The sequence below is a fragment of the Vanellus vanellus genome, assembly GCF_965231255.1.
Source record: "Vanellus vanellus genome assembly, chromosome: 16".
Lineage (NCBI taxonomy): Eukaryota > Metazoa > Chordata > Aves > Charadriiformes > Charadriidae > Vanellus > Vanellus vanellus.
The window spans coordinates 2,179,549-2,203,683 of NC_138921.1; the positions used below are offsets into that span (position 1 = coordinate 2,179,549).

Below are 24,135 nucleotides of genomic sequence, written 5' to 3' on the forward strand. Positions count from 1 at the left end.
CTTTCAGAACTGCTTCGTCCCTCGGGCCACCCTGGGCTCCCTCCCTCGGGCTGCGTTTGCCCGCCGGGTCCCTCCCAGTGCTGGCAGGCTGCCCCGAATCTGGCTCTGAAATGAGGCGCAGGAACCGGATCTCAGCACATCTCCCTTGCCTGCCCCAAACACACAGGCTGCAGAGCGACGAGAGATGCCCCAAAGGAAGGGAGAAGCGAGACAGGCGTTAACAAGGGGATGGAAGAGCCCCGCAAGGTGTCATCACCTGGATATATGGGCACAACGGTCACACTCGCCTCCTCCTGCCCCCGGAAAACAACAGCCGTCGAGTCCGTGCGAGGCGGCGCTCCTCCCAAGGCTAGGAGAGGGGCAGAAGGAACGGCAGCTGCACCGGGGGACCGTGCCACCTAACCGCGGAGGAAAAAAGCCTGTCCCCTTCCCTCCTGGCACCAGCAGCCGTGTCAGGAAGGCCAAGGCTCTTTAGGGAAGGGAGAAGACGCGGCACCGTGTGTCTAGACAAGGCAGTTCTGCGTGGATCGCCTGCTGAGCTCCATGCAACCCCTACAACGTTCCCACTGAGGAGGCTTTAGCTCCGCAGGCAGGAACACAGCCACGCGGCTGCTCATCATCACGGACACGGGGATTTACCCAGGAGGGCTCACTAGCCGGGCTTCTGCCCGTTTGACCAAGGATAGACACAGTCCCGTTGGACTAAGGATGGACACAGCCACAGGAGGGACCATGGGTGTGCAAGAGCTGCCCAAACATCAACACTGGGCTGATGTAGCCACGCAGTAGAGTTTCAACGAGGATGCTCCACCCTGTGCACAAGTTAAACCCAGAATTAAAGAACTGGTGGATCCCAGAATCCTAGTGACTTGTCAAATAAGGAGCACTCCAAAGCCAAGCTTTATCAAGCTTTAGCTAGCACTTGACTGAGCGTCCCCATAGCTAAGAGCACCTGACTGTTTTCCATCGCTGCCATTTTTCAACGCTTCTGAACATTTTTGCAGAGAATGGGAGGAAAAGTTACTTCAACTCAACCTGCTCCTCAAAAGTTTCCAGATGAGTAAAAGGGGGGGGGGGCGGAAGGAGCCCGCAGGTACAAATTAAAACTTCAGTACCAGGCGGGTCGATAACTCCCACGTACGGTACGTCTGCGGAGTCTGTTCCCGAAGCTGTCGAGCTCTTCTCCCTTCACCCCTCAGGACAGCGAGGCAGCCGAACCTGCAGCCGTGGCAGGTGTGAGCCGCGGGGAGGGGAGCGCTTGATGGGTTTTGCAGACCCCGCAGCACAGTTCAAGAAGCAGAGGAGAAGGAACTGCCAGACGGATCGGAGCAATGGTCATTTAGTCTGGCGTTTCAGTCCCCGGCAGCAACCGGGACCAGATGCTTCAGAGGAAGGTGTGAAATCCTCTTAATGGGCAATTATGGAATAATCTCCCTTCAAGGAAGTTTTTTTCCAGCACACAGAGGCATGGTGTCCAGTTTATGCCCAAAGAATGAACCGACAGGTTCTGAACAACGTTTATCCCACCTAACAAGAATAAGGACATCCTCCGTTTCATAAGTATTTAACCCTATTTGAAAGGCTGTCGCTGAGCTGGTACGGTCCACAGGTGCTAGCAAAGCGCGCCTCCGACGCGGTTGTTAAATTGGTTTAAAATTTGCTGCCTTTAATTTCACAGGCAGCTTCCTTGCTCTTGCAGTGTGAGGCAGGGTAAGCGGGAGGAAAAAAAAAAAAACCACAACAGCAAAGCGATCATCTGCTGGATGGGGCGCCTGGATGAAAAGGGCAGGCACCGCTAAGGGTTTCTGAGCAGCAATGCAACGAGAGAGCTCATGCCTCTCCGCTGACGGGACGGAGACGCGAGACTCCTCCAGGGTACGGAGGAGGGCACATTTACGGGCTGGGAATGGGGGACTGCAATACAGATCACTCTTACTGTGTAGGACGACTTGCTGGTGATCTCCAAAAGCTTCTGCTTTGCTCTGCGCTCCGACTCGCGAGCCTCCTGAAGGTCTTGCTTTAGCTGATCAGCTTCCTTCGCCCTACAAAGAAAAACAGCAAATGGCAGATATCAGATTTAAGTTAAGAAGAATGAGAAGATGGAGAAGCAGGATTACAGTGTAGGTGTGGAACAGGTTGAGATTTGTCCTGCAACAAGACCTAAACTAAGAAATCATTTGAGAAAGGGAAATGCCAGACCCTCTGACATATTTTAATTAGCACAAAAATCCAAGCCATGGAAGGGCAGCTCTGTCCCGGGCCCTGCATGAGCATCAGTGACCGAGGCTAAGGGCTGGAGAAGCGTGCTAATACGCCGGGACGAGGAGAACAACTTCAAAAGTTAAGCTCAGACTTACAGCAGGAGAGGCTGTTTTCTGACGAGTAATGATTATTTACTACATTCAAAAAGGAAGAAGTACCCAAGATTGCACAGCTTTGCCTACTCGCAGGGGCCAACAATCCTAGAACCGGTATTTACCCTTGAGGCTCAACAACCCCCGACAAGGAGAAAGCCAAAGGAGGGAAGGACGCTTTCTCTGCTGCATTGAAAATTGAGTAGAGACTTCACAAGATAGAGACCAAGGCAAGAAGAGATAGCCAAGGGCAGCTTTCATCCAAGCAGAAGGGCTGACACCAAGCAAGCTCTCACATGGAAAGGAGTAATCAATCGGAAGGAAACAAGAATGATCTTTTACTTGCTCGCTACCAAATGCGCCATGGGACCTGGGCTCTGGTATCAAGAGGATGGAAACACCAGTTTTAACAAGCAGCAAGGACCCCAGGAGCTAGGGAGACCTCAAGGCTAACCTGAAACAGAGACCCCACGACCGGTAAGGAGAACTCAAGAACTGAGAGGTAAATAGAGGAATAAAGAGAGAATGAGGAATGTAGATCTACCATCCAGAAGGAAAAAACAAAAACAACAAAAAAAAAACACCAAAGTGTTATTCATGTTGTCAAATACTTTGGGGAACGCCAGTGGGTGTTTGCAGAAATCACCCAAAAGCAGAGCGGCCGTGGGGGCGCGAGAGGCGAGGACGGCAGAGCGCCAAGGACCACAGTGCTTTCTCCCCTGCTGACTGACAGCCCCTTTCCCTGCCACTCTCACCACAGTATCTCTCCCAAAGAAGACTTCAGAGAACGGTCTCCAGCTCCGATCCAGGGTAAGATCAGGGCCACCACTGCTCTACCAGCACCATTTCCCACTCGGCGACAGCCCAGCTGTGGGAAACGGCGAGATGGAGAGAGAAACCAGCTGAGAAACTTTGCTGTTGTACGTGCACGGGAAGCCAAGGGCTCACTCCAAACTGTTGGATGGACTAACTCAAGGCAGGAGCCGCTCTTTCAGCTATGTCAGAAGGGGGTTGGAAAGCAAAGCAGAGGCAGCTGCAAGGTTGTACCCTCTGACCTCCTCTCCGACTCCTCCGCCATTTTCAGTGCCAACATCTCTGCCTCTAGCACCTTCTGTTCCATCAGCCGCTTCTCCTCCTCCGTCCGGATGGCCGTGGCTTTGATTCGCTGCATCTCCTGTTCAGCCTCAGCCGCTTTCTGAGCCAGGAGCTTGGCCTCCTCCTCTGTGATCTGAGCCTTCTCAGCCAGCAAGTCTGCTGTCTCTTCAGACCTCATCTGAGAACGAAGGCACATTAAGCCATTAAGCGCACTGAACGTCTCCCCAAATGTGCTTACAACCCCCGGAGCAGGACCCTGAGCTGCTTGCTCCACACGGCCGCCACGGCTCATAGAGTCCCCTCCCTTCCATGAAAGCCTTCTGCAGCCAAGCCCGGGATGTGCCCAGGCTCTGTCTCAAATCATCCTCCTTCGGGCTCCTCCCACAACAGGCGAGAGGGATGAAATCAACTCCATCCAGCCTCCTGATCACCGTCCGCCAGCAGCACTTTGAGAATAGCCATAGGACAGTCACAGTGTGCCTCCTAAAATGCTTCAGCACTGGAAAGAGTTGAGGAACAGCTGCAGTGCCTCAGGAAACCTCCAGGAGACTTACCAGAGCCTCGTTGGCCATCGTTGCCTCTTCCTTTAACTGCATCAACCTTCTCTCCAGCTCATCCCTTGTCCTCTCAGCCTCTTCTCTCATTTGCTTCTCTCGGGCTAAGCGCTGTCGTTCCATCTAGGAAAAAGGCGTTGGGGAAAGCGAGGAGAAATAACGCACGTTAGAAAAGCTTTCCATAGGATGAGAAAGGGTCACTTACGTGGGGGTTAGAGCACAGGGCCCCCCTGCTGCCTCCTCTCTGCTTATCAACAAGGGGAACTTCACGAATTGGGGGTGACCTGATGCACCCTGCTCCTTGAAAAGTGCCATCCCTGAGACAATCCCCGATCCTCTGATCAGGCTGTTACCCACAGCGCTGCCCCACAAGCTGCCTGCAGGTGATTAGGTCCCCAGCCAGTACCCTCCTACGCTGACTCAGAGAAGTAGGCTCCCAAGAGCCCCCAAGCTATGGAGTTGGAAGCTACGGAGCTCCAAGTTTCTTACGGCAAGTTGAACAGACAGCAAGACCGGGCTTAAGGGCAGTCTGAGGGCATCTTCAAAATATCAAATAGAGACAGAGCGCAAGGCAGGAGTTTGAGGGATGTCGATAGCTGCTACTTTTGATCAGACACCTAACCCAGCACGCTGGAAACTTCACTTCCACTCATTTATAGGGGAGGTCACAAAGAGTGCGACCAGCTCTATCAGTTCCTAGACAGGATAAACTCTCTCCCTCCAGCTCGTTCTGCAGGAAATAGCAAAGCTTCTCCAGGAGGGGAAGATCCAAAGCTACGCTGAGACAACCCACCAGAATCTGCCACCTCTTCCCAGAAGATGCTGAGAGTGTTGTGCAGACAGACCGTGCCCAACAACCGCCTCTCCGCTAGCCAAGCGCCCAAAGCGAGCCAGCGGGCTAATTAACACACCTAGTTTAAGCACTCCGGTATGACAGAGATGGGTGCGTTATAAATATCCGCGCCGCAGCTAGGACTCGCAGCACCGCGCAGGCCACCTGCTGGGTTTAATAAGGGAAATAAGTGTGACAAGACACATTTCTCTGCTCCTGGGACACCAACCGTGTTCTGAAAGCGGGACGCCCACTGCTCTAACGGCTCTGCTTCCTTCTATTAAAGGTTCCCCTCATTAATTATCATTAATCTGCATCCCACTCAGGACTTCCATTAACAAGAATCCCCGATATAAAAGGACTATCTGGAACCAGTTAACAACTGTGGATCTTGGGGAGGGAGGAGAGAGCAGGCGAGACAGCACGGCGGCTGGCTCGGGAGAGGGCAGCCAAGCCAAGCAGAAGCCTGACCTTTCCCCGCAGAGCACAAGCGCTCTGGATTTGCGAGCTCACGGAAGCGATAAGCTTCTGCTGGCTCTCAGTGCCCTCACCTCTCCCCGCAGCCCAGCTAAGCACAGCAGCTCAGGTCTCGCTGGCGTTATTCACACGCACCAAAAACTCACAAGACTGTAAAACCTGTCCCTGGAGCCACCAGTGCTTGGACACCACGCTGCTCCTTCCAAGGAGGACCTTTTGCTCCACTAATGCCAAGTCCTCACTGACCAGCGGAATCTCCATCGGAAGCAAGAAGCCCCCTCTTCCCCAGAGGAGCTAGCCTGGTTACCCTCGTAGTGACTCGTGTCCTGTCCTCTCCTGCCACCCCATAAGCTACAGGAAGGAGAACTGCTTCAGGAGGCGCCTACAAAACAAGCCACATCACATCTCCAGGTCAGCTGAGCATCTCAACACCAACTCCAGCACCACGCAGGCACCTCTGTGAACACGCTCAAATCCATTAACTTGGCAGTCCCTTGAGCATAAGGCCCTCCTGGGTGCAAGCGACTGCTTCGGTTTCTTCTGCTGCTATCTAGCGGCTTTATTGCGCAAGGGACATTTATATTCTGAGCACCAGTACTCAGATTAGCTGCGCGGGTTTCAGTGAGTAGAAAAGGTCTATGAGTAGAAAACAATGATTCATACAATCCAATTTGCTGATATATGCTCATCGGCTACACGCTGCTGCCTCCAAAGAGCCGTTTTCGCTGCCTGGGCTGACCTGCGGCAGATAAAGGAGGCCAACACCGAATTAGCATGCAGGCTGCACGCCCCGAAATGTCGGCGTGCATTCCATCACCATGTAATTAGAAAACGAGGCGAAGAACTATGGCAAAACACAGCTCCCCCTCACAGCCCCTGCTTTAATTACAAGCAACTACACCCCAACATACTACATCTTTCCAGCTACGGAGCCCAGGAGTAAACCGAGGCGGGGAAGATACACACAGACTTGTAGGACACCCGGATCAGCTCTTCCCTCCTGTCCTCCCAGATTTGTTCCTGAGTGTGGGGGCTGGACTCGGTCTGCCAGGCTGCCATCAACCTACAGAGCCAAGTTGAGAATGACTGGCGAGGTGAAGCAGGCTACTAAAAAGAAATGTTCAGCTGGACCTTCCCTCAAAGCTGCTCCGCGTGCTCGATGTCATTCTGGAGACTGTTCCTTCCCAAGTTCATTTGCATTTCTGATTTTGGCTCACCGTCTAGTTATAGGAGATGTCTCTCACCTGCTTCCTGGCTTTCTCCTCCCTGGCCTGCGCTTTCATCTGCTGGACCTCCAACGAGTCTGCCTTTCTCCTCCTCATGAAGAGGTCGTGGTTTCCGATACACAGCTGAAGAATCTATTCCAGTCAGGGGTGAAGAGCGGAGAGAAACAGCTGTACACATGATGACGATGAGGTAGTTTGTATTCATGACACACAAAAACACTAGAACTGCTTTAGTTTGGTGCTCGTAAGCACTTCCACCCACTGATCTCAAACCCTGTGACCTCTCGTACCCCTATGCGGGGCAGGGAGCCAAGGCACAGCCAAGCCCCGTACCAAACACCAGCTCCTGGGCTGGTGCAGCTCTGTCCAGGGACCAATTTTCCGGTTTCCGTGCAGCCAGCACAGCACGGTTCTGGCAGTTTTACACCAGCCCCAAAAAGGCATTAGGCCAAATAATGAAACACTACAGCTCTGGACGGTTCCCTGGTTCTCACTGTCCCCTTTTCTTTAGGTCCAAGATGAACTTGCACCTTCTCCCAACTGCACGTTTAAAGCTTTGAGATTTAAAAAAAAAAGAAGGAAAACCACATTCCATCTCAGATAAGACTACACACAAACAGAAGCCATATCAAAAGCTTCCTTGGACACCTCCAGATGCCTTTGCTGAAGGGTTTTGAGCACCAATGTGGTTTCCTCTGGTACTCAAGGAGGAAGCCAAGGAAGGTGGCAATACTAGAGGAGGGTTAGCAAAGTGGTGGGTACGCAGAAGAGTGAAGGCTCTTTTCAGCAATAAAAGCAGGTCTCTAAACTCGGATTCGTTTCTAAAGGACTAATTCACATGCCCATCTTCCGTTTCACAAGTCACGAATGAATTCTCTGGAGTCAGAGATGCTGCAGCACTGGAAACCTGATGAGTGCCATGAATGAGGTCTTTGTTAGGAAGCCCCACTTCTCTACGGCACACGACCCTATAACCTGGACAGCAAAATTCCCCTCCATCTCTTATAAGGATGGACAAAACATCCCCCTCTGCCTTCTGCAGGTCCCTTGTGCGACTTAATGTGGTGCACAGCTATTACAGAATCCGGATCAAAGCTGCTCCAGATACCAAATCCAGAACACCAGCTAAAGCCGGTCTCTAACACATGCTGAACAGAACAGCTCAGTGCAGCCCCCTCCATCCCTGTACACAGAGAGCATCCGCAGAGGGGATCAGCCTAGGAAAAAGCCAGGAATGCAACTCTGATAACGGTGCATCCCAAAACAGGGAGACCTTCGTCACGGGGCAGAACGGATCGGCAGGAGAAGAAAGGGGATCTGGAGCAAGGATGGGAGATGACGAGAAAGTTTTACTTACTAAGCGCTTCCGCCACGCGGATCAGGTGTAACCCAAGAGCTCAAGAAAGGGAGCACAAAAAAAAGGAGAGGGGGGAGAGGTTCTGTGAAGGAGCTTGACTTTGTCACCCCCCTTCTCTTCTAGAGGCTACGTCCGAGTAGTAGCCGCTATACCAAATCACATCTACGGGCCAGCACGCTCCCTCCGACTGCTCGAAGGAAAAGCCCCAAAAGAACATTGTCTCGTACCGCCGAGAGAAACTACTGCTGCAGGCAATGAAAATTACTCTGTCTGTAGACTTACCAGCTTATTCACACGCAGCTTTGATGAATTGAATTTGAAAACATCAATCTTTTTGTCCAATGGCTTAATGGTAAACTGCAAAGGAAAAAATAAAGAGGGAGAGAGTTATCAGAGAGCGGTGCATTTAATAAAAAAGCAGCTATAAAAGTCTTACCGAAGGCTTTGGCTCAGAGGAGGTCAGCGGTGGCAGACAAACAAGGCCGAGAGCTGTCCCCGTGGCTTTTAGCCAAGCAAGAGAACCAGTATCAAAAGCAATCAAGGAGACAACTGTTCCTCTGGTCAGAAAAACGCGAGTGCCACACAGAAGCAATGAGAGCGCCGTCCACCTACAGCCCGCAACGCCCCACGGCCGGTGTCCTCTGCCGAGCACCCTGCAGAGGGCAGAGCCAGCCCAGCACCTCCCGAGGAAAGGCAGGATGCTGCTCTGCTGGCAGCCGTAGAGAACGGAGAAGGCACAGCAGAAACTCAAGACGCTTCTGAAGGGAGGAAGAAGCAGCTCAGCCGCCGGACGGATGGACAGGAGGGTTGCATTAGGAACACAGAAACAGGAGCTGCTGTCCTTCCCGTTGACACCTCTGCTGGCACGGGGTCCCCAAAGGGATTTTCCGTGCATTTTGTTCTCCAGAAGTCAGCCAGGTCACAAGACTGCTCTGCAACTCACAATATTACTCCCTTGCTCTAACTTTTATTTACACTCTCTGTGCCAACTGAGCGGCTCTAACCTGGGTTTACCCTCTCCGAAGAGCTTTCCCCCAGCAGGACTCTCAAGAGGATATAGGTGGCATCGCCGGACTCGAGAGTTTCAGTAATACAGCCCCTGGATAGACAGAAGACTCTCAACTAACCAAAGGGTACTTGAAGAGACGGAGTGCTCCGCAAGGCCGCGTTTTTTAGAAGGCACGCATATATTCCCATCACTCCCCCACGCGCTACAAAAATAACCAGCTGAAGAGATAGCGCTCGAGCAGGCAGCCTGCGTCCATTAAAGCACCTCTATTTGTCAATACATTGTACTGCCTGAAAAGGGCTCAGCCGAACTCGCCCTGGCAGTGTTTCGTTTTGTCAGTTTAAGAGCCAATCTTTCAAGACTTTCACACGGGCAGGCGTGCGTGAACGTCCCCGGGCTCGGGCTCCAGCAGAACCCACACCAGTCATCGAAAGCGCCAGCAGAAATACGCCGGGAGAGGAACTTCAGTGCCATGTAACCAGTCAATCTTTGTTACGAAGGATTAAACCCCTCTGTCGTGTCGACGCAGCCGTCATACGCAGCTATTAAGGCTGTTTACTATCCCGTCAGGTCTACTTGTGGTCATCTTATTACGCAGATGATTGACCCGATGGAAGGTGGCAGTCCTCTCCCCCAAGAGAAAGTTCTGTTACAGTCTTGTGTCAAGGGCTGATCACGGAGGCTTCAGTCCCCAGATTTCTGAGGCAATGCCTGAGCAGCCAGCTTCCACCGCACTCATCTGTCACGGGCAGGAACGCCTTCGAAAGTCACTAAGTGACTGCAGAGTTGTGAAGCTTTTTATTTTTAAGGAGTAAAGCAAGCGAAGAGAATTCCAGCACGGCCTTACTGCTTATAAAACTTCACAAGACGTTCAATAAACGGAGCTGATGAGAAACCTTTAGCTTTTACCCTGATCAATATCACATTTAGATTAGAAAACAATTTTTAATTAAGAAGTTAATTTTCTTCCTTTCCATGAAGGCAGCTGGTTTTCTTTGAGCAGCTCTCGTAGACCGAAAATTGAGCAGATCGGTTTCCCCTCCACAGCCAGTTTCACTGCTATTCTCAACTAGGTTTGGTGGCCAATGATTCACAAGATTCATATTTATGCTCTGGATTTAATACATACCCATCCAATAGCAGTCTGAAATTACTCAACTTCCTAAAAAGATTTCAGCTGTTATGCCAAGCCCAGAAGCCCCAAAATTCCAGATGATGTAATGATATGGCAAGAGGCAAAAGCTCTTCTCGCCACGAATACATCACACTAGATTTCATAATACTCATAGATGCAGTAATACATACTGCAATATCGACAATGAAGTGGAGATCTCAACTTCTGAACTTTGATATTTGGGCTAAGCACATCAACAGCAATTTTGCTGTGGTTTGTTTTTGTTTTTGTTTTTTTTTTTTTTTTAAATTACATAGAGGGTTTGAACGTACTCTAAAACCAAACCGGAGAACAGCTCCCAGTTGACCTCTCGTACGCCCACTCCTGGAAGGTTTCAGAAAGGTTTGGAATTAAAGTTTCAATTGGAGAAGATGAGCTGCCCTTGGCTAAGCTGGCAATAGCAAGCACAGCAGAGAGAGAAGCTAAGATAAATCATTTTAAATCACAACTGTGTTCTTACTGCTCTCAGGGAAAAGGGGAGATGTATCCGTACCTCTTTATCGCTGTACGAGATATTCCGGATCTCGTTCCACGGGAAAGAGATTTTAGGGGTCAACCTGTTGTCTGGGTCATAAATGTGAAGACCCAAGGCGTCAACTCCAAGGAGCAGTTCGGTGCCCTTCTTATTCTACAGAAGAAAAGAGCAAAAAAAGCCTTTTATTCCACTTGGAGGGTCTGACATGAGCCATTGTGAGCTTCATCAAGCAGTCCTCAGCAGTGACCCACCAGCACTGCGTGTTAAAAGAGCTTCTTCTGCCTCCCCGGCAGCGAGCAGCGAAGCACGCTGCAGCGGGGATTCTCACCGAGGCACCGCAGCAGTCTCTGAGGTCTGCTGGCTCTGCAGGGCTCCGCGCATCCAATCTCACGGCAACACAGAAGGCGACGACTAACGCAAGAGCTACGCTGGCAAGAAAACACGACCCAAAACCTACACTCACCCTAATCGCGAAATAGTTCACTCCGTACATCTCCAAGTCCTGAGCTATCTTCAAATACTCCATTTCAGCTTCATCTCTGTCAGAGGAAAAAAAAAAGGCGATGTTTGGTAGGATCAGGGAGATGTTTGGTAGGATCAGGGAGAGGGGGATGGCTGCGCTTTCTGATCCTAAGCACACACAAGACTTTAAAGCCTGGACCGTCCCTGTCACGCAGGTCAAGCCTCTCTTTGCTGGCAGGATCAATAGAGTCCAACAGCAAATCCCACTCTGCAGTTTGCTGGCATCTTAACGGCCGCTGACGCCTGCCCTGCGAGATACAGCACTTCGAGCCTTGCTTTGTCCATCTCCCCAATCCCTTAAGCACATCCAGGAAATCCCAGGCTGGGAGGCCCCTGTTTCAGATCCAGCTAACTTTAGGCTTATCCCCCACAAGGAGCATTTTACCACCCGAGGCAACAATACACCTCATCAGCCTGAAGCCCCATTTGGTTTTTTCCCGGCCCAAAAGGCACCCCGAGCCCCTAGGCAGGCAGGGCCGAGTGGGTGATGACCCCACGCCACGACCAGGGTGAGCGCAGTGCGCTGCCAGCAGGATTCACAGGGCTCCCACCGTGCTGCGGCTGCTGCTAGAAAAAAAATGGCAATGCCTTTTTTATTATTATTATTTTTTTATTTTTACAGCCTTGCTGCTGCGGTACAACCTCATGGAGGGCATCGCAGCCACCCTTGGTCCCTTCGGATGAGCAGGGACACGGCGGGGCTCCCAGGATGTGCCCACGGCACGTTCCTTTGCCTTCTCCCCGGTGCTCCAAACCCTCAAAGCCGCGGGGGCACCCACGGCTGTCTGCTCAGGGCCGGCGGGGCTGGTTCCCATCCCTGCTGCCGCGTGTTTGATCACGAAGCCGCAGCAGCAGTGCGTGCCGGATGCTGAACTGGCTCTTCCCGGGACGGTGTGATCTTTTCCCGCACCCAGGCCGGTCCAGCGAGGCGAAACACCGCACGGGGAGGGCAGCGCGGGGCTGAGCCCCTCCGGTGCGCCTCTTCCCCGGGGGATGATTAGAGAACGGTCCCAGAGAATTTAGGACTGATGCACAGAAGGGGATCGCCTGCAAAGGGGCAGGGAGGCAGGCAGCCCTTCCATCAGTGACAAGGGGACAGCGGGGCACATTTAGAGCAAAGAAAGCCCTCTGCCCTTTGTGAATTTGCTACAGAGGTGTGTCAGATTTACCCTCCTGTCAGCAGAGCTCATCCATCACCCGCCCAAGATCCCAAAACCCCCGTGATTCTTCAGGCGAGGGGACCGACCCTGACCCACCGGCTCCAGCACACGCTCACCTCGCTCTGCCTCGGTGCTCCGCGTACCAGGCTGTTATCCTTTCCTCCCACATCTCCGGAGTCATCTGGTACAGGTTTATTACCTGAGATACGTGGGGAGACAGAGACCAGGTCACACCGCCACTCTTGTCACAGCCTCCTTCGCCAGCAAGCAAGCCAGAAACCCCCCAGCCCCAAGCAACCACTCCCCAGCCCCACGTCGTGGGGCTCAAGGCAGGCGGCTCTCGGCAGGGCACGCTCAGCCCCGCACCCTGCGATCACCCGCTCAACCCTCCCAAGCACGGGCAAGCTGTCCCCAGGCCACCGCAGGGAGATGCAGGAGGGATGAAGCCGCGAAAAGAAAGAAAACATTTGCTTCCGTTTTTATTAAAATGCATCAGAAAGAGGTTGAATTCTCCGCCCTCAATACATCTTTTTGGATTGTCTGCCTTGGTAAGGAAGCCCAAGGAAAACGAAGCAGGGTGCACGCCGCAGGCAGTCCCACACAGACCCTCGCTGCAAAGGGCTCCGTCACATAAAACACCACCAAGGTTTGGAAACCGCCTCCTCTGCTCGGCCGAGCTCCTTACCCGCTTCGGAAGCAGCTCCTCTTGCGCCAAGAAGCCTCGCTTGTGGACGTTGGGATCGTAATCGCCGTACTGGAAGGAAGCACAAACATCGTGCCCGCCCCACGTTAGCAACACCGGCAAGTAAAACTCTTCACCCTTACACATCCACCCCTCGGGGAGACAGCAAATACAGACTGCTTACACCCTTCACGTCTCAACCTGTTAGAGCAGAGAACATATGCTGCTCAGTAAATGTAATAACCCTATTTTCTTCGTCGTTTGATCGCTAATAGAAACTAACAGCACAGCAGAGGCGGAAGCAGAACAAAACTTCCCACCACCAGTTGATGTCCACCACCAGTTGACATCCACCAGTTGGACAAGATGGTTATTGTAAGTCCCTTCCAACTGAACTATTCTGTTCTACTCTAATGACCGTGGCCACAAAACACTTCTTCCAATGCAAGGAAAGACTCACTCTATAGCTGTGAGGTCCTCCCCCTCCCAGCGGTAGTGGGACAGGGAGTCAAGATAGGGACCAAAGACCTGTCCCAAAGACCGATCGGTACCAGTATTTCGGGTGAGGCAGATGGCAGTTTCTCTCTCACTGCTCACCACCCTAATAAACAAATATTAAAAAAAAAAAATGGCAGGAGTTTGACTTCTCTCGGGCAGGCGTCAGGTTTTCTGCCAGTTGCTCAACTGGGTTGTGGAATCCAATTCGGATTTGTTAAGTGCATCCAGTAATTACTTGTATTTGTTTAGATTCACATCTTTTTGAGCAGCATATAAAGTCACTGAAAAATAAAACCGCTTATTAACAGATTGAAAAGCCGAGTGTCCCTGCAGTGCGTGTGAAGATGAATTTACCTCCTGTACAGCTTAAGAGTGCAGGAAACCACCAGAAAACGGCACCTCAAATAACCCAGCAAGTTCAAGAGAAGGGGACGATGGATGTTGAGGCACATACACGAAACGCTGCGATTTTCATTCACCTGGCAAACAGGACGTCTGCAGCGACACTACCCAATTACACAAGACACGTTTGCCCAAGTCCCTCACTTTGCAAGGGAGACGGCCCTTCCCTCCCTGCTTTTCTGAAGGACCTCAGCTCAAAAAGTACAAAACGGTGACGATTTTTAAAGCCAGACCAGGACACACAGGGGTGGTCACGTAGCAAGTCAGGAAGCTTTCCGTATCAGCCTCCTTTTAATGACGGAACCATCACGTTGTACACTAAAACCAGAGCTCAGCATCAAAAGCCTCCACATACATCCTCTCCGCAGCCCGGCCAGCAACGTTTCATAGACGACAAGCGGGGATTAAAGACGCAGATATTGATTTGGAGCCAATGCAGATGTGAAGGAAGCATGCAACAATCAACACTGACTCAGACTTCAATTAACGTAACAAAACCGCCAGGGGTTTCATTCAGGAGGGTGCTGAGCAGCGGCAATTGTCTGTCCTCCAAGGTCTACAGATGCTCGGAGCTCCTCAGAAAGCAGGTACGCGTCCCTTGAACCCACATCAAAAGGGAACAGCAATAAAAACGTGGCGCTGGCAAAGGAAACAACTCCAATAACCTTGGAGAGGCAGAAAATAAATCATTTTTAGGCGATGAAAATAATAGCAAATAGGATTAACGCGATTATTTTTTGTTGTGATCTACCGTGGAGATCCAAGACTAAGTACGGATTATGCGATTTTCATGTGGTGAAAAATATTGCCACGTCCCAAAGGAATATTTGTACCGAGAGGGAGTCTGGAGGAGAACATTAATTATTCACAAGTCAAAAATCAACAAATGGCTTAAGCATTGCGGTATATGTTGGCTCAAATGATTCAGCAAACATACTTTTAAAGACCTTTTCAATTAAATCATTTCTTCAAAACTGTCGTGGAATTTCAGCTCCTGTTAATTGAACTATATGATTAATATTCATGGTTACACATGGAAGTTGCTTTTACCTCGTTCATACACCTGGCTTACATCGTCCTGGATAAACACGGGCATGTTCAGCTTCAAACTATTAACACCAAGTATTGTTGTTTTGGGGGAAAAAAAACCAAAAAAAACAACAACAAAGCCAAAAGAGCCCTTTGATGCTGCGAGATTTGAAGCGCTGAGAGGGCTGCAGCATGGCAGCAATCGGCATTTAAGTGGCAAAAAACACAAAAACCGCCTGGACGTTACCATTTAGTGCCGGGACATATTTTTCGGTATATTCCACATCTCTCCGGGCTATTTAAAACCTCAACCGCCTCCAACATCTGAAAGCAGTGTGGGTGGTTTGAATTCAGGGCTAGAGGGGAAAACACACAGTAATTCCCCGAATGAACACAACGATACAGAAATAAATAAGCTTTTATTTTTATGACCCACACGCGTACTTTGTTATTGCAGGTAGGTGTGCAACAACAGTACAAACCAACCTGGCTGTCAATCAAATGGCCGCAAACACACCGCTATGTCAGGCTATTATGTCCCTAATCGAGCAAATCAGCACGTTATTAGTGAAATTACTGTGCTCAGTGGCCGCTTTCTTGTCCAGAGAGGACATCATTATCCTATTTAACTGGAAGAAGATGACCTGCAACATCTCCCTTCCCAGTTCCGTGCCACAGACAGGCTTTCAGCTTTCTCCTTCGCTGAAAAAAAAAAAAAAAAAAAAAAAAAATAAAGCAGAAGGGGAAACCCAGCCTGGAGGGGCGGCAAGGCGAAGCCGTGCCTGATGCAGACATGAAAGCACACTAGCAAAGATCCGGAAAGGCATCCCTCTTCCACCGTCTCACAATCTCCGCGCGGAATCGAAACATGCAAGGTTAGGAGAACTGCTCGGACTCCGGCTGACCTCCTCCAGACGACCGAGCGTGGAGCACGTCGAGCGCGCGACGGCGTGCGAGGTCGGCGGCCGCCTTGCGAGGAGAGAAAGGGGACGGCACAACAGCCCTGCACCGAATTACAGCCTGTCCCCGACGGCGCCAGCAGAAGCTGTCACGGCCAAGAGTTAACAGCGCTCGATATTTACCCAATGGTTTATTCACTTTGGCAACAGGAAAAGTCATCCCCTGTGTATCCTCAGCTCAGCAGGTCAACGGAGAAAAAGCCAAGTAAGTGTTTACTCATGCACTCTAATAAGAGTGATGAATGTTTCACGCAAATAGAAACATTTCTAAAAGCAACTTGTCTTTCCCTGGCTGATGAGTCCCTCAAACAAAATACGGTTTCATCAATATTCTGACTATGAGCAGAAAACATCTTTTTCTAGTAAATTCAGACATTCATCATCAAAGAACACCGCTGCACGTCACCCAGGGCTGCGTTCAGACAAACCGGGCACGGAACAAAGGGTTCTGAAGAAGATGATAAGGCAACATGGAAAAAGCCACGGTGAAACACTGAGGACTGGCCTCTGCAACCAGCCTGGACCAGGGACTCCCTTCAGGCAACACAGCCCAAAATCCCCTCCCCTGCACTGTCAGCTAAGGTGGTCTGACGGACCAGAGCTTCTCCTAAACCCCTCGACAGCCCTGCTCCTCCAGGAGCTCAGGCTGCGGCGCTGCGAGCCAAAACGCCTCCCTGAACCGCATCCAGAGAGGCAGAACCGACGACGACCACGAGGCTGCAGCGGCAACGTGGCCGTGGCTGCGATCGGGCTCCACTCGCCCCTTTTCCAAAGACATTATCTTTACATACATAAGCTGGAGATTAGCTAGACAACTCGTTAATTGAGCAACAGCACATGTCAGGCACATACAGGGAGAAATTATTTCCCTCTCCTGCAAGAAAGTCCCCATTTCCGAACCACCGGCTGCTCCCTCTGTCTCAGGAGTCCCTCTGCTGAGGGCTGCTGCAAGCTGTCCGAGGCTGCTCCAGACCGAAAAACAGTGTTCTCTGAAATAAATCCTCAGCGGAACACACCGACTCCGGGTCCAGGGAAGAATTCAGCCGAGGAACGAGGGGAACTTAGCGACCATTGACTTCATCCTCTTTCTAGTGAGGCCAAACACCCAAGATAAAGGGAGAAGCCAGGAAAAGCCCTTTAACGCTGCAATAACATTTACGTGGCAAGCTGTAGCACTCAAAAATAAAGTAGTTATCATGATGACAAGTATTCTGGGGAAGGAGCGGAGCTGCGAGTCCCATGGCTGGTTTGCCTCTGGCTACAAAGGCAAGAGCAGGGAGGAGATCCAAAAAAGCAAGGGCTCGGGGAATTCACCTGCTCCAGGAGTAAGCCACACTTGAGCAAGCACTGCAGCTCATAAGCTGAGCACTTGCTCAAGAGTCCTGGAAAGAGAAAGCAAAAATCCGTCCAACGTCTGAAGGCAGCCAGGAACCAGCCATGCCGAGAAGGCAGCGGTGCTAGCGGAGTCCCCTCGCTTCCCAAGATTTAACAACTTCCCCTGCCTTCCCTTTCCTCGGGAAGCGGGTCCATCGCAAAGCGCAACGCCAACCGGTCGGCAAAGCCCTCGGAGAATCCCCCTCTGCCTACCTTGGCTTGGACGGCGTAAGAGGCCAGCAGGACAGAAGCTTCGGGAGGACAGTAGATCTTCTCATCCAGAATCTGCTTCTTCACCTGCACGTAGCAGCAAAGGACACGTAACACGCGTTTAGCGGAGCAGGGCAAAGCACCACTGTCACAGCAGATGGCTGCAGTTTGTTTTAACTCGAGCTGTCAACCACACGGTTAACGATTTTCCTAACACTAATTACAACTCAGGCCCAGGAAGTCTCTGGTGGCACGGAAGGGACGGACTTAGGCTTTCACGGGCCACCTTTTTCAAACAGGTTTGCAAGAAGAGCTCAATTTATGCGTGGAAAATGACAGAACCTATATCCCATCGCTAAAGGCAAAGGGGGGGGGGGGGGGGGGGGAAGTCATGTGTATAAACATGGAGATAAAACCTCTGAAGGCATAAGCTACGGATTGATACGACAGCTATACACCCCACGAAATGAAAAAAAAAAGAAGCTTGCGGCCGAGTCTCTGAGCACACAAAGGTTTTGCTCTGGGATATTCAGGCTTCATTATGAGTCAGTGCTCACCTGCGCTCCAGTCTAATTCCCTCCAATCCCACCGGCAGCGGGGAGAGCTGCGGGTCACCTCCGTGGCAGTGCTTTTAGCAGCGGGCAAAGCCCGCCACACACTCCCAGAAGAGCCAACATGCAGTTCCCAAAAGCCACGGCTTTACGTTTCCTGGCTTCTGTGCATTACAAAATTAAACCTGTCATGTTCGATTTTTTTTGGTTTTGCACACTTAATTTTCCTGAATAAAGATAGAAAGGAAAAAAAAAAAAAGCATACTATTTCCTGGGAGACTTAAATGGATTGTCACAGAGATGCAGTAACATCAATTTGAATTTATAACATGCTTTGAGCCCTCAAAGTTGGTTACAACACAATCACAGAAGATATTCTCCTGCATTAAGATAAAAACAGGAGAGTTTGCAAGCTTACGTGTGCTCCCGTTTCCCAAACAAGTTACAGGAGCCCAGGCTCCTCTCATCATCAGAAATCCTCCTAGAAAAGTCACGGTCTGCATTTGTCAAAATGCAGCTTTAACTGCTTTTCCTCTCCAGTTTCCCTTTTCGAAGATGCCAACAGCGTTTTTCCTCATCAAGGATAAAGCCCGTGGCAAATCGGACATTTAAAAATAGCTCTACAGAGACACCAGCGCACAAGACAGACCTCGGAAATTAACAGCAATACTTTGCATTTAGAAGTCCTTTAGGTCTGAAGAACAAAGATGAACTTTGGAAGAGTGAGGAGTACCAAGAAGGCGGTGAGCTCGCTTTGATACCCATTTGAAAGGCCAGAGCACGCTGAAGTCTACAGTGATATCTCCAAGAGCATCCAAATCCAGGTTGCTTCTACTTTGGCGTAACAAGCATAAGAATGAGTGTCTTTTTTAAATGTTTATACTTATTTATTTTAGAAACTTCAAATTAACAGCCACAGAGCAGCTGAAACATCCCAGTAAGCATCTGGGGGGCTGACTAGGACTACTCTGCTCCCTGGAACCATAGTTGACCCTCTACAGGACATAGTTTCAGAAAATTGACCTCATCTGAAAGAGAGCTCCTGCGATACAACCTCTTCTCTACCAGCCATGTGTCCTGGTATGAGGGACAACAACAGCAGCTGAGCTGATTTCTCAGGACACAAAGTTTTGTGGCGTACTTTAAATAACAAAATTAAAAAAAAAAAAAAAAATAAAAGCCTGCAGATGCGTTCGCCACAGTTTCCAAATGTTTCACACAAGGGCACGAGTTACTGGGGCAGGTGAGACCGCTAGGTTTCCCCTTTTCCTGTGCTTTTGCCATCAGTGTCTGACGGAGCCGTGCTGCTGGGATTTTCTTCTGCTCCAGTTATTCGAAGGCTGTTTAGCAAAGAGGTGAACCTTGCCGTACAGCCGGAACGTGAAACAGGTTGCCTGCATTCTGTTCTTGGGGATGAAATTCCCCTGCTTCAACAGAAGGATGCGATCGTGTACAAAGGCAATCGCCATCCCTCAGCACAACTGATACCCACACCCCGCAGAGCGGTGGACTCCACGGCTACACGGGTGTGTCATTCAAGCCCACGCCTGACAGATTGATTTCCCCCTAGCTACCACACACGAATATTACAAACCGCCTAATCATCCCTGACAGCCGGTTTACGAGGTCTGTGAGTCTGGCATCCGCCACTGCTTCATCCAGACAAACCGTCTTTGACCTATTTTAAGAAGTTTTTGTTGTTGAAGACAACTCCCTTCGGAGAGGTGTGACCATAAGGATGAGGAGGCGCACTCCGCCGACCAACTTTCTGACCCTGGAACCTTCTCGCACTTCTGCTCATCCTGGCTCCTTCTCCCTCAGGTTGGAAAACAGTGTACTGACACAGCTCCTACCTGCAGGAAGAACAAGTGCTGTGTGATTTCCTGGACCAGTTCCTCCTCCGCGTTCTCGGGGTAAAATTTGGCCAGGAAGTGAAAGGTGACGGGCTCCTCCGTCGGAACATCGTGATCCAGAACCTGTAGGATACAAGAGGCATTCAGCTACTCTTCCCAGCTCCTTCAGCGCTCGGTCTCTTGGAGCCAAGACACAGCTCCCTTCTGTTCAGATCAGCACATCTTCTGTCAAGCACTTTAGACATCTAGAACAGACGAACCACCCTAAAAGTAGTTCAGAAACCACAGTTAAAAAAAGAAAACAAACAAACATTTCTGACACTCCTAACGATGCAAGAAAACAAACAAGGCAAAAACAAACAGCATGCGAAATGAGACAGCAAAGGTTGACCCTGATCTGCCGTGCGCACGTTGCCTCTTCCGAACCTCGCAGAGCAATGCTATATCCTTCTACGCCACCATCCGACTTTCTCGGAGGTTCCCTGCACCGCCTCCTCCCGTGCTTCAGTGTTGTTCCTTGCTACCTTGCTGTTGGGCTGGCACCGTCCACTTCAGATCCACGTTAGTTTAAAACCTTGGCGTGACATGCGAGACACCCAGCCCTCCCTCGCAGCCTCGATTACCGTCTGGTTTTAGCATAACATCCTTTGGATGCAAACGGAACCACATCTATCGCTTCTCTAACCCAACCCTCAGCAACCTGCAGCTCGCGCGTTTGGGAAGCGTTTCCTCCCTTACCTCCATCTCCTTTTCGCTTCTCTGGTTTTCCTCCTCCCTAGCTCTTTGTACATCTCAACAACAAAAGAAGCCAAGATGCAACTTCACTCTGCTGCTAAAGGTTTTGTCATTCAGGGACACGGAAGAGAGACTTTGAGGTTTCATTTACGTTACAGTCACCCTGACATCCAGCACCCCAGCATGGCTGTCTCCAAAATGCCTCAAGGGGATTCGGTGGTGGGATATCTCTGCCAGCTCTTCCCCCTCTGACTTACAGATGCCACGGGGATGAGATTTAAATACACTTCACCCAGTGCACGCAACCCAACCTCGGGTAATCAAAGAAAGAGGGGAAAAAAAAAAAGTACATTCTCCTTTGTCATCACACACGACCTCTCAAGGGAAATTTGGTTCCAACCTTCTTGTCCATTTTGAGCCAAGCCACCGTATCCTTGATAGTGTACTGAAGCCCGAAGAACCAGGTTTCTCGGAGTCCCAGTGTACGGCATACTAGATCGAACAGGTCCTTCCCCTTCCACTTCACCTGCAGGAAAGCAAACAGGAAGCAGGGTTATAAAGATGGATTTCAGAACTTCATCTCCGTTCAACCAAATCCTTTCTTTTTTTTTTTTTCAACGCGCAATGCCTTTGAGAGTGTGGAGAAGGTATCTGGTACAGATAAGGAAATATCCTAACCAAGCATACTTTATATCCTTCCATCTGATCTCATCTGCCAATCAGCAACTCTTCCCTCACTGGGAAGCTGAGATGTGATTTTTCCCACCCCTGCAAAAAACCCTGTAAATAAAGTCCCCCCGTTTCTTCCTCTGGCAACCCACTGACGTTCAACAGAGGACCTGAAGGGTCCGCTGAGGTTCCTTGTGAGGCACAGCACTGCTATGAGCAGCTTGTTTCCAGCGAGAAATAAAAATCACTCTTAACTGCCCCTTAGTGGCTTTAATGTCTCTCCCTATAGCCCCAGGAAGCCCTGCACAAACTCCAGGATCGTCAACAGGGTTTCACAGACAAGGGTGCAATGCGCTCCTGAAAATCACAAGGGAAACGATGTACGTACGAAGCACGTTCGTCCAGAGCTACCAGCCCTGCACAAGGAAAAAGGAAAAAGAGCTCAGGAAAAAAAAAAAAAAAAAAAAATTATCCCTGAAGTCAGCGGTTCTCTCCGAGCACATTTTGATAGAGTCAAATTGCATTTTCTGCTGAAAATGTTGGTGACAAAAGCGGCTCAGGAGCGGAGAAAATTGGTCCTGCTCAAAGACCGCGTCCTTTGAGCAATCTTGCAGCCGCATCTATGTTGTTACTGAAGTTCGCTCATAAAAACAGAAGGTGTTGGGAGGCAGAAAGGTGAAGAGGGACATAAAACAGATGAATCTAATATGCCAAAGCCACTTCGGTCTTCCATCTGCACGGTGGAAACAATTGCTGGACCGAGACATATGGCCATTACTCTAAAGCCCTAGGGCAAAAGGATCTCGGCACATTCTCTTGTCACTACAACTCAATCTTGGTGCCACCTGGACAGCATCAATATTAATGCTCAGGCTCGGCAGGGACCGCTGGCGCGGGTAGACGCGCCGCTCCCGCTGTCACCCACTGCCGCCTTGTGGGCAAAGCCGCCGAGGACAAGCGTAATGCCATTCCGCTGGCTTTGATGAAATGACTCTATCGCTATTTTCTCCCCCTCCCAGGGCGTGCATATATACACACACACACGCGCGGGCACGCTGACAGCTCCAGAATAGAATAAAGCCAACGCTACCCTCCAAAAAACACCACCCCCGGATGGCTCGCCACAGCCTCTCCGCAATTCATATCAAAGCGCCGTCAACACCTCGAGGTCAAAAACACCAGGAGGAGCAAGTTTTGCAGTGTTGTAATTATAAAACCCTAATTTCACGCATTTAGCTACCCTCCAGTCCCCACGGCGAGCTCCAGCTCGGCGCAGGATGGCTCAGACTGCCGAAGAGCTTTTCCTGACTATTATTTTAAGAGGGAGGTTAATTCGAGGGTCCAGACAAAACAGAGTGAGACACATTTAAACAGCTATTTCGTACCATTTCTGTAGGCACATAAAAACCGGGCTGCCATCAAAGGGCTATTTCTCACCTAGAATTAAACTGCTTTGCATAAAGCATTACCGGCTTTTTTTTTTTTTTTTTTTTTTTTTTGCCCCTTTCTGCAAAGACCACATTTCAGCCTATTGCTTTAGAGGAGCAACCGGTGCCTGCACACACACCGCCCTGCGCCAAACCTTTCCCAGGACAGCATCGCCTCCCCAGATATCACTCCGCATCCCACGGGATCAGCGTTTCGAACAACCCCGGAGCAAACCCACCGAGTCCCGTCCTCCCCCCCCCTCCCTGGAGCTGGGATTTCCACCAGCTGCAGTTCCCCCCCCAAAAGAAACACCCCTGCAGAGCTTCACGCACCCAAACCTTATTCACCACCCTGCACTGGTTCGCACGACCCAAAGATTTCCCCCCCAAAAGTCAGCCGGCAGTTCGTTTCAAAGACCAGCAATGAGCACCAATGCAAGAGCTTTGTGTGTTTCCCCCCTCCCCCCCCTCCGCAATTTCAATTTGGTGACGGGGAATATCTTAAGCGATTGCTTCTGCTGCTAGATTTTTACAACGCCGCTCTGTCACTGCACGCGTATGTTACAGCAGAAATATGTATTTAACGTTCCTGCCTGCACGGTGCTAAAGTCTCCAACCATAACATCGCACAGCCATCCTCCCCAACTGCGCTGAATTACCTTCATTAAATATATAAATGGAACGGCAGCCACCTTTATTTCAACGTACATGATTTCATTCCACACCTCGGTACTTAAAATAACGATCTGCATTCAAGTGGCATCTTTTGACAGCTGAACTCCGACTGTTTTACAGACGTTCGGGACCTCAGCTCTCTTTACCCTTATTTGATAGGTCTCTTATCGTTAACTGCTACACTTCCTGGCCATAAAACCCCCAAAAAGCCCCCCCCACCAGGCATGAGGAGATGGGGAGAGCTGCTGTCCAAGGCTGGACAGAGAGCCTGGGGGAGAGCCAGGACTGGCAGCTCCCCATCCCGTCCTCTGCCCCTAACGCCGTTTCCCTGCTCCGCACTAAAGCGACACCTGAAGCACCGAGACGATTTTCGCAAGCCGCTACGAGCTCCTGAAAACAAAACAAAGTGGTTTAGAGCAGAAAAATCCCCTCTCAGCCATATGCCAGAGCGGCTGGCGCGACGCCGTAATAAAGCTCAATCTCCCAATAAAAAGCTACATCACGATAACCTTAACCCGACGGAGCGGGCTGCGGCGCCCCAGCATCCCCCATCAGCCGCAGGCATCGCCTCGTAGGTTTGCGGCTTTGCGCCCTCCCGCGAGCCTGACGGCAACGCGGGGTGTTAGATACAGTCGGCGAGCGGTTGGAAGGCATACGTGGACAAGCTGCTTTATAAACAGGGCGAGCGCTGCAAGGCTGTTATTCTGCAGAGCCGGAATTTATGTTCTTTACTAAGTACGGAGCGCTCACAATTTATCAGCAGAGCGTTTTAAGTAAACAGCACTAAACACTTAAAACTCACCAGCCAGCGGCTAGAATTGAGCACTTCCAGTACG

The 24,135-nt window shown here is 50.6% G+C and overlaps 1 protein-coding gene across 5 annotated transcripts in view; it reads right to left on the bottom strand.

Annotated features, from left to right (window-relative positions):
• NF2 (NF2, moesin-ezrin-radixin like (MERLIN) tumor suppressor) overlaps positions 1 to 24,135 on the bottom strand; it is a 50,056-nt gene that overhangs the window by 17,447 nt on the left and 8,474 nt on the right. For 4 of the 5 annotated variants that reach the window (XM_082491766.1, XM_082491768.1, XM_082491765.1 and 1 more), the window contains exons 2-13: positions 20,929 to 21,054; positions 19,794 to 19,916; positions 17,393 to 17,476; positions 12,921 to 12,989; positions 12,352 to 12,434; positions 11,017 to 11,092; positions 10,572 to 10,706; positions 8,178 to 8,252; positions 6,557 to 6,670; positions 4,004 to 4,126; positions 3,410 to 3,627; positions 1,937 to 2,042 (exon numbers count right to left, since the gene is read on the bottom strand). In XM_082491766.1, the coding sequence (XP_082347892.1) occupies positions 1,937 to 2,042; positions 3,410 to 3,627; positions 4,004 to 4,126; positions 6,557 to 6,670; positions 8,178 to 8,252; positions 10,572 to 10,706; positions 11,017 to 11,092; positions 12,352 to 12,434; positions 12,921 to 12,989; positions 17,393 to 17,476; positions 19,794 to 19,916; positions 20,929 to 21,054 (1,332 nt within the window). The remainder of the gene's footprint in view (positions 1 to 1,936; positions 2,043 to 3,409; positions 3,628 to 4,003; positions 4,127 to 6,556; positions 6,671 to 8,177; positions 8,253 to 10,571; positions 10,707 to 11,016; positions 11,093 to 12,351; positions 12,435 to 12,920; positions 12,990 to 17,392; positions 17,477 to 19,793; positions 19,917 to 20,928; positions 21,055 to 24,135) is intronic. The other variant, XM_082491769.1, reaches the window with a different exon arrangement.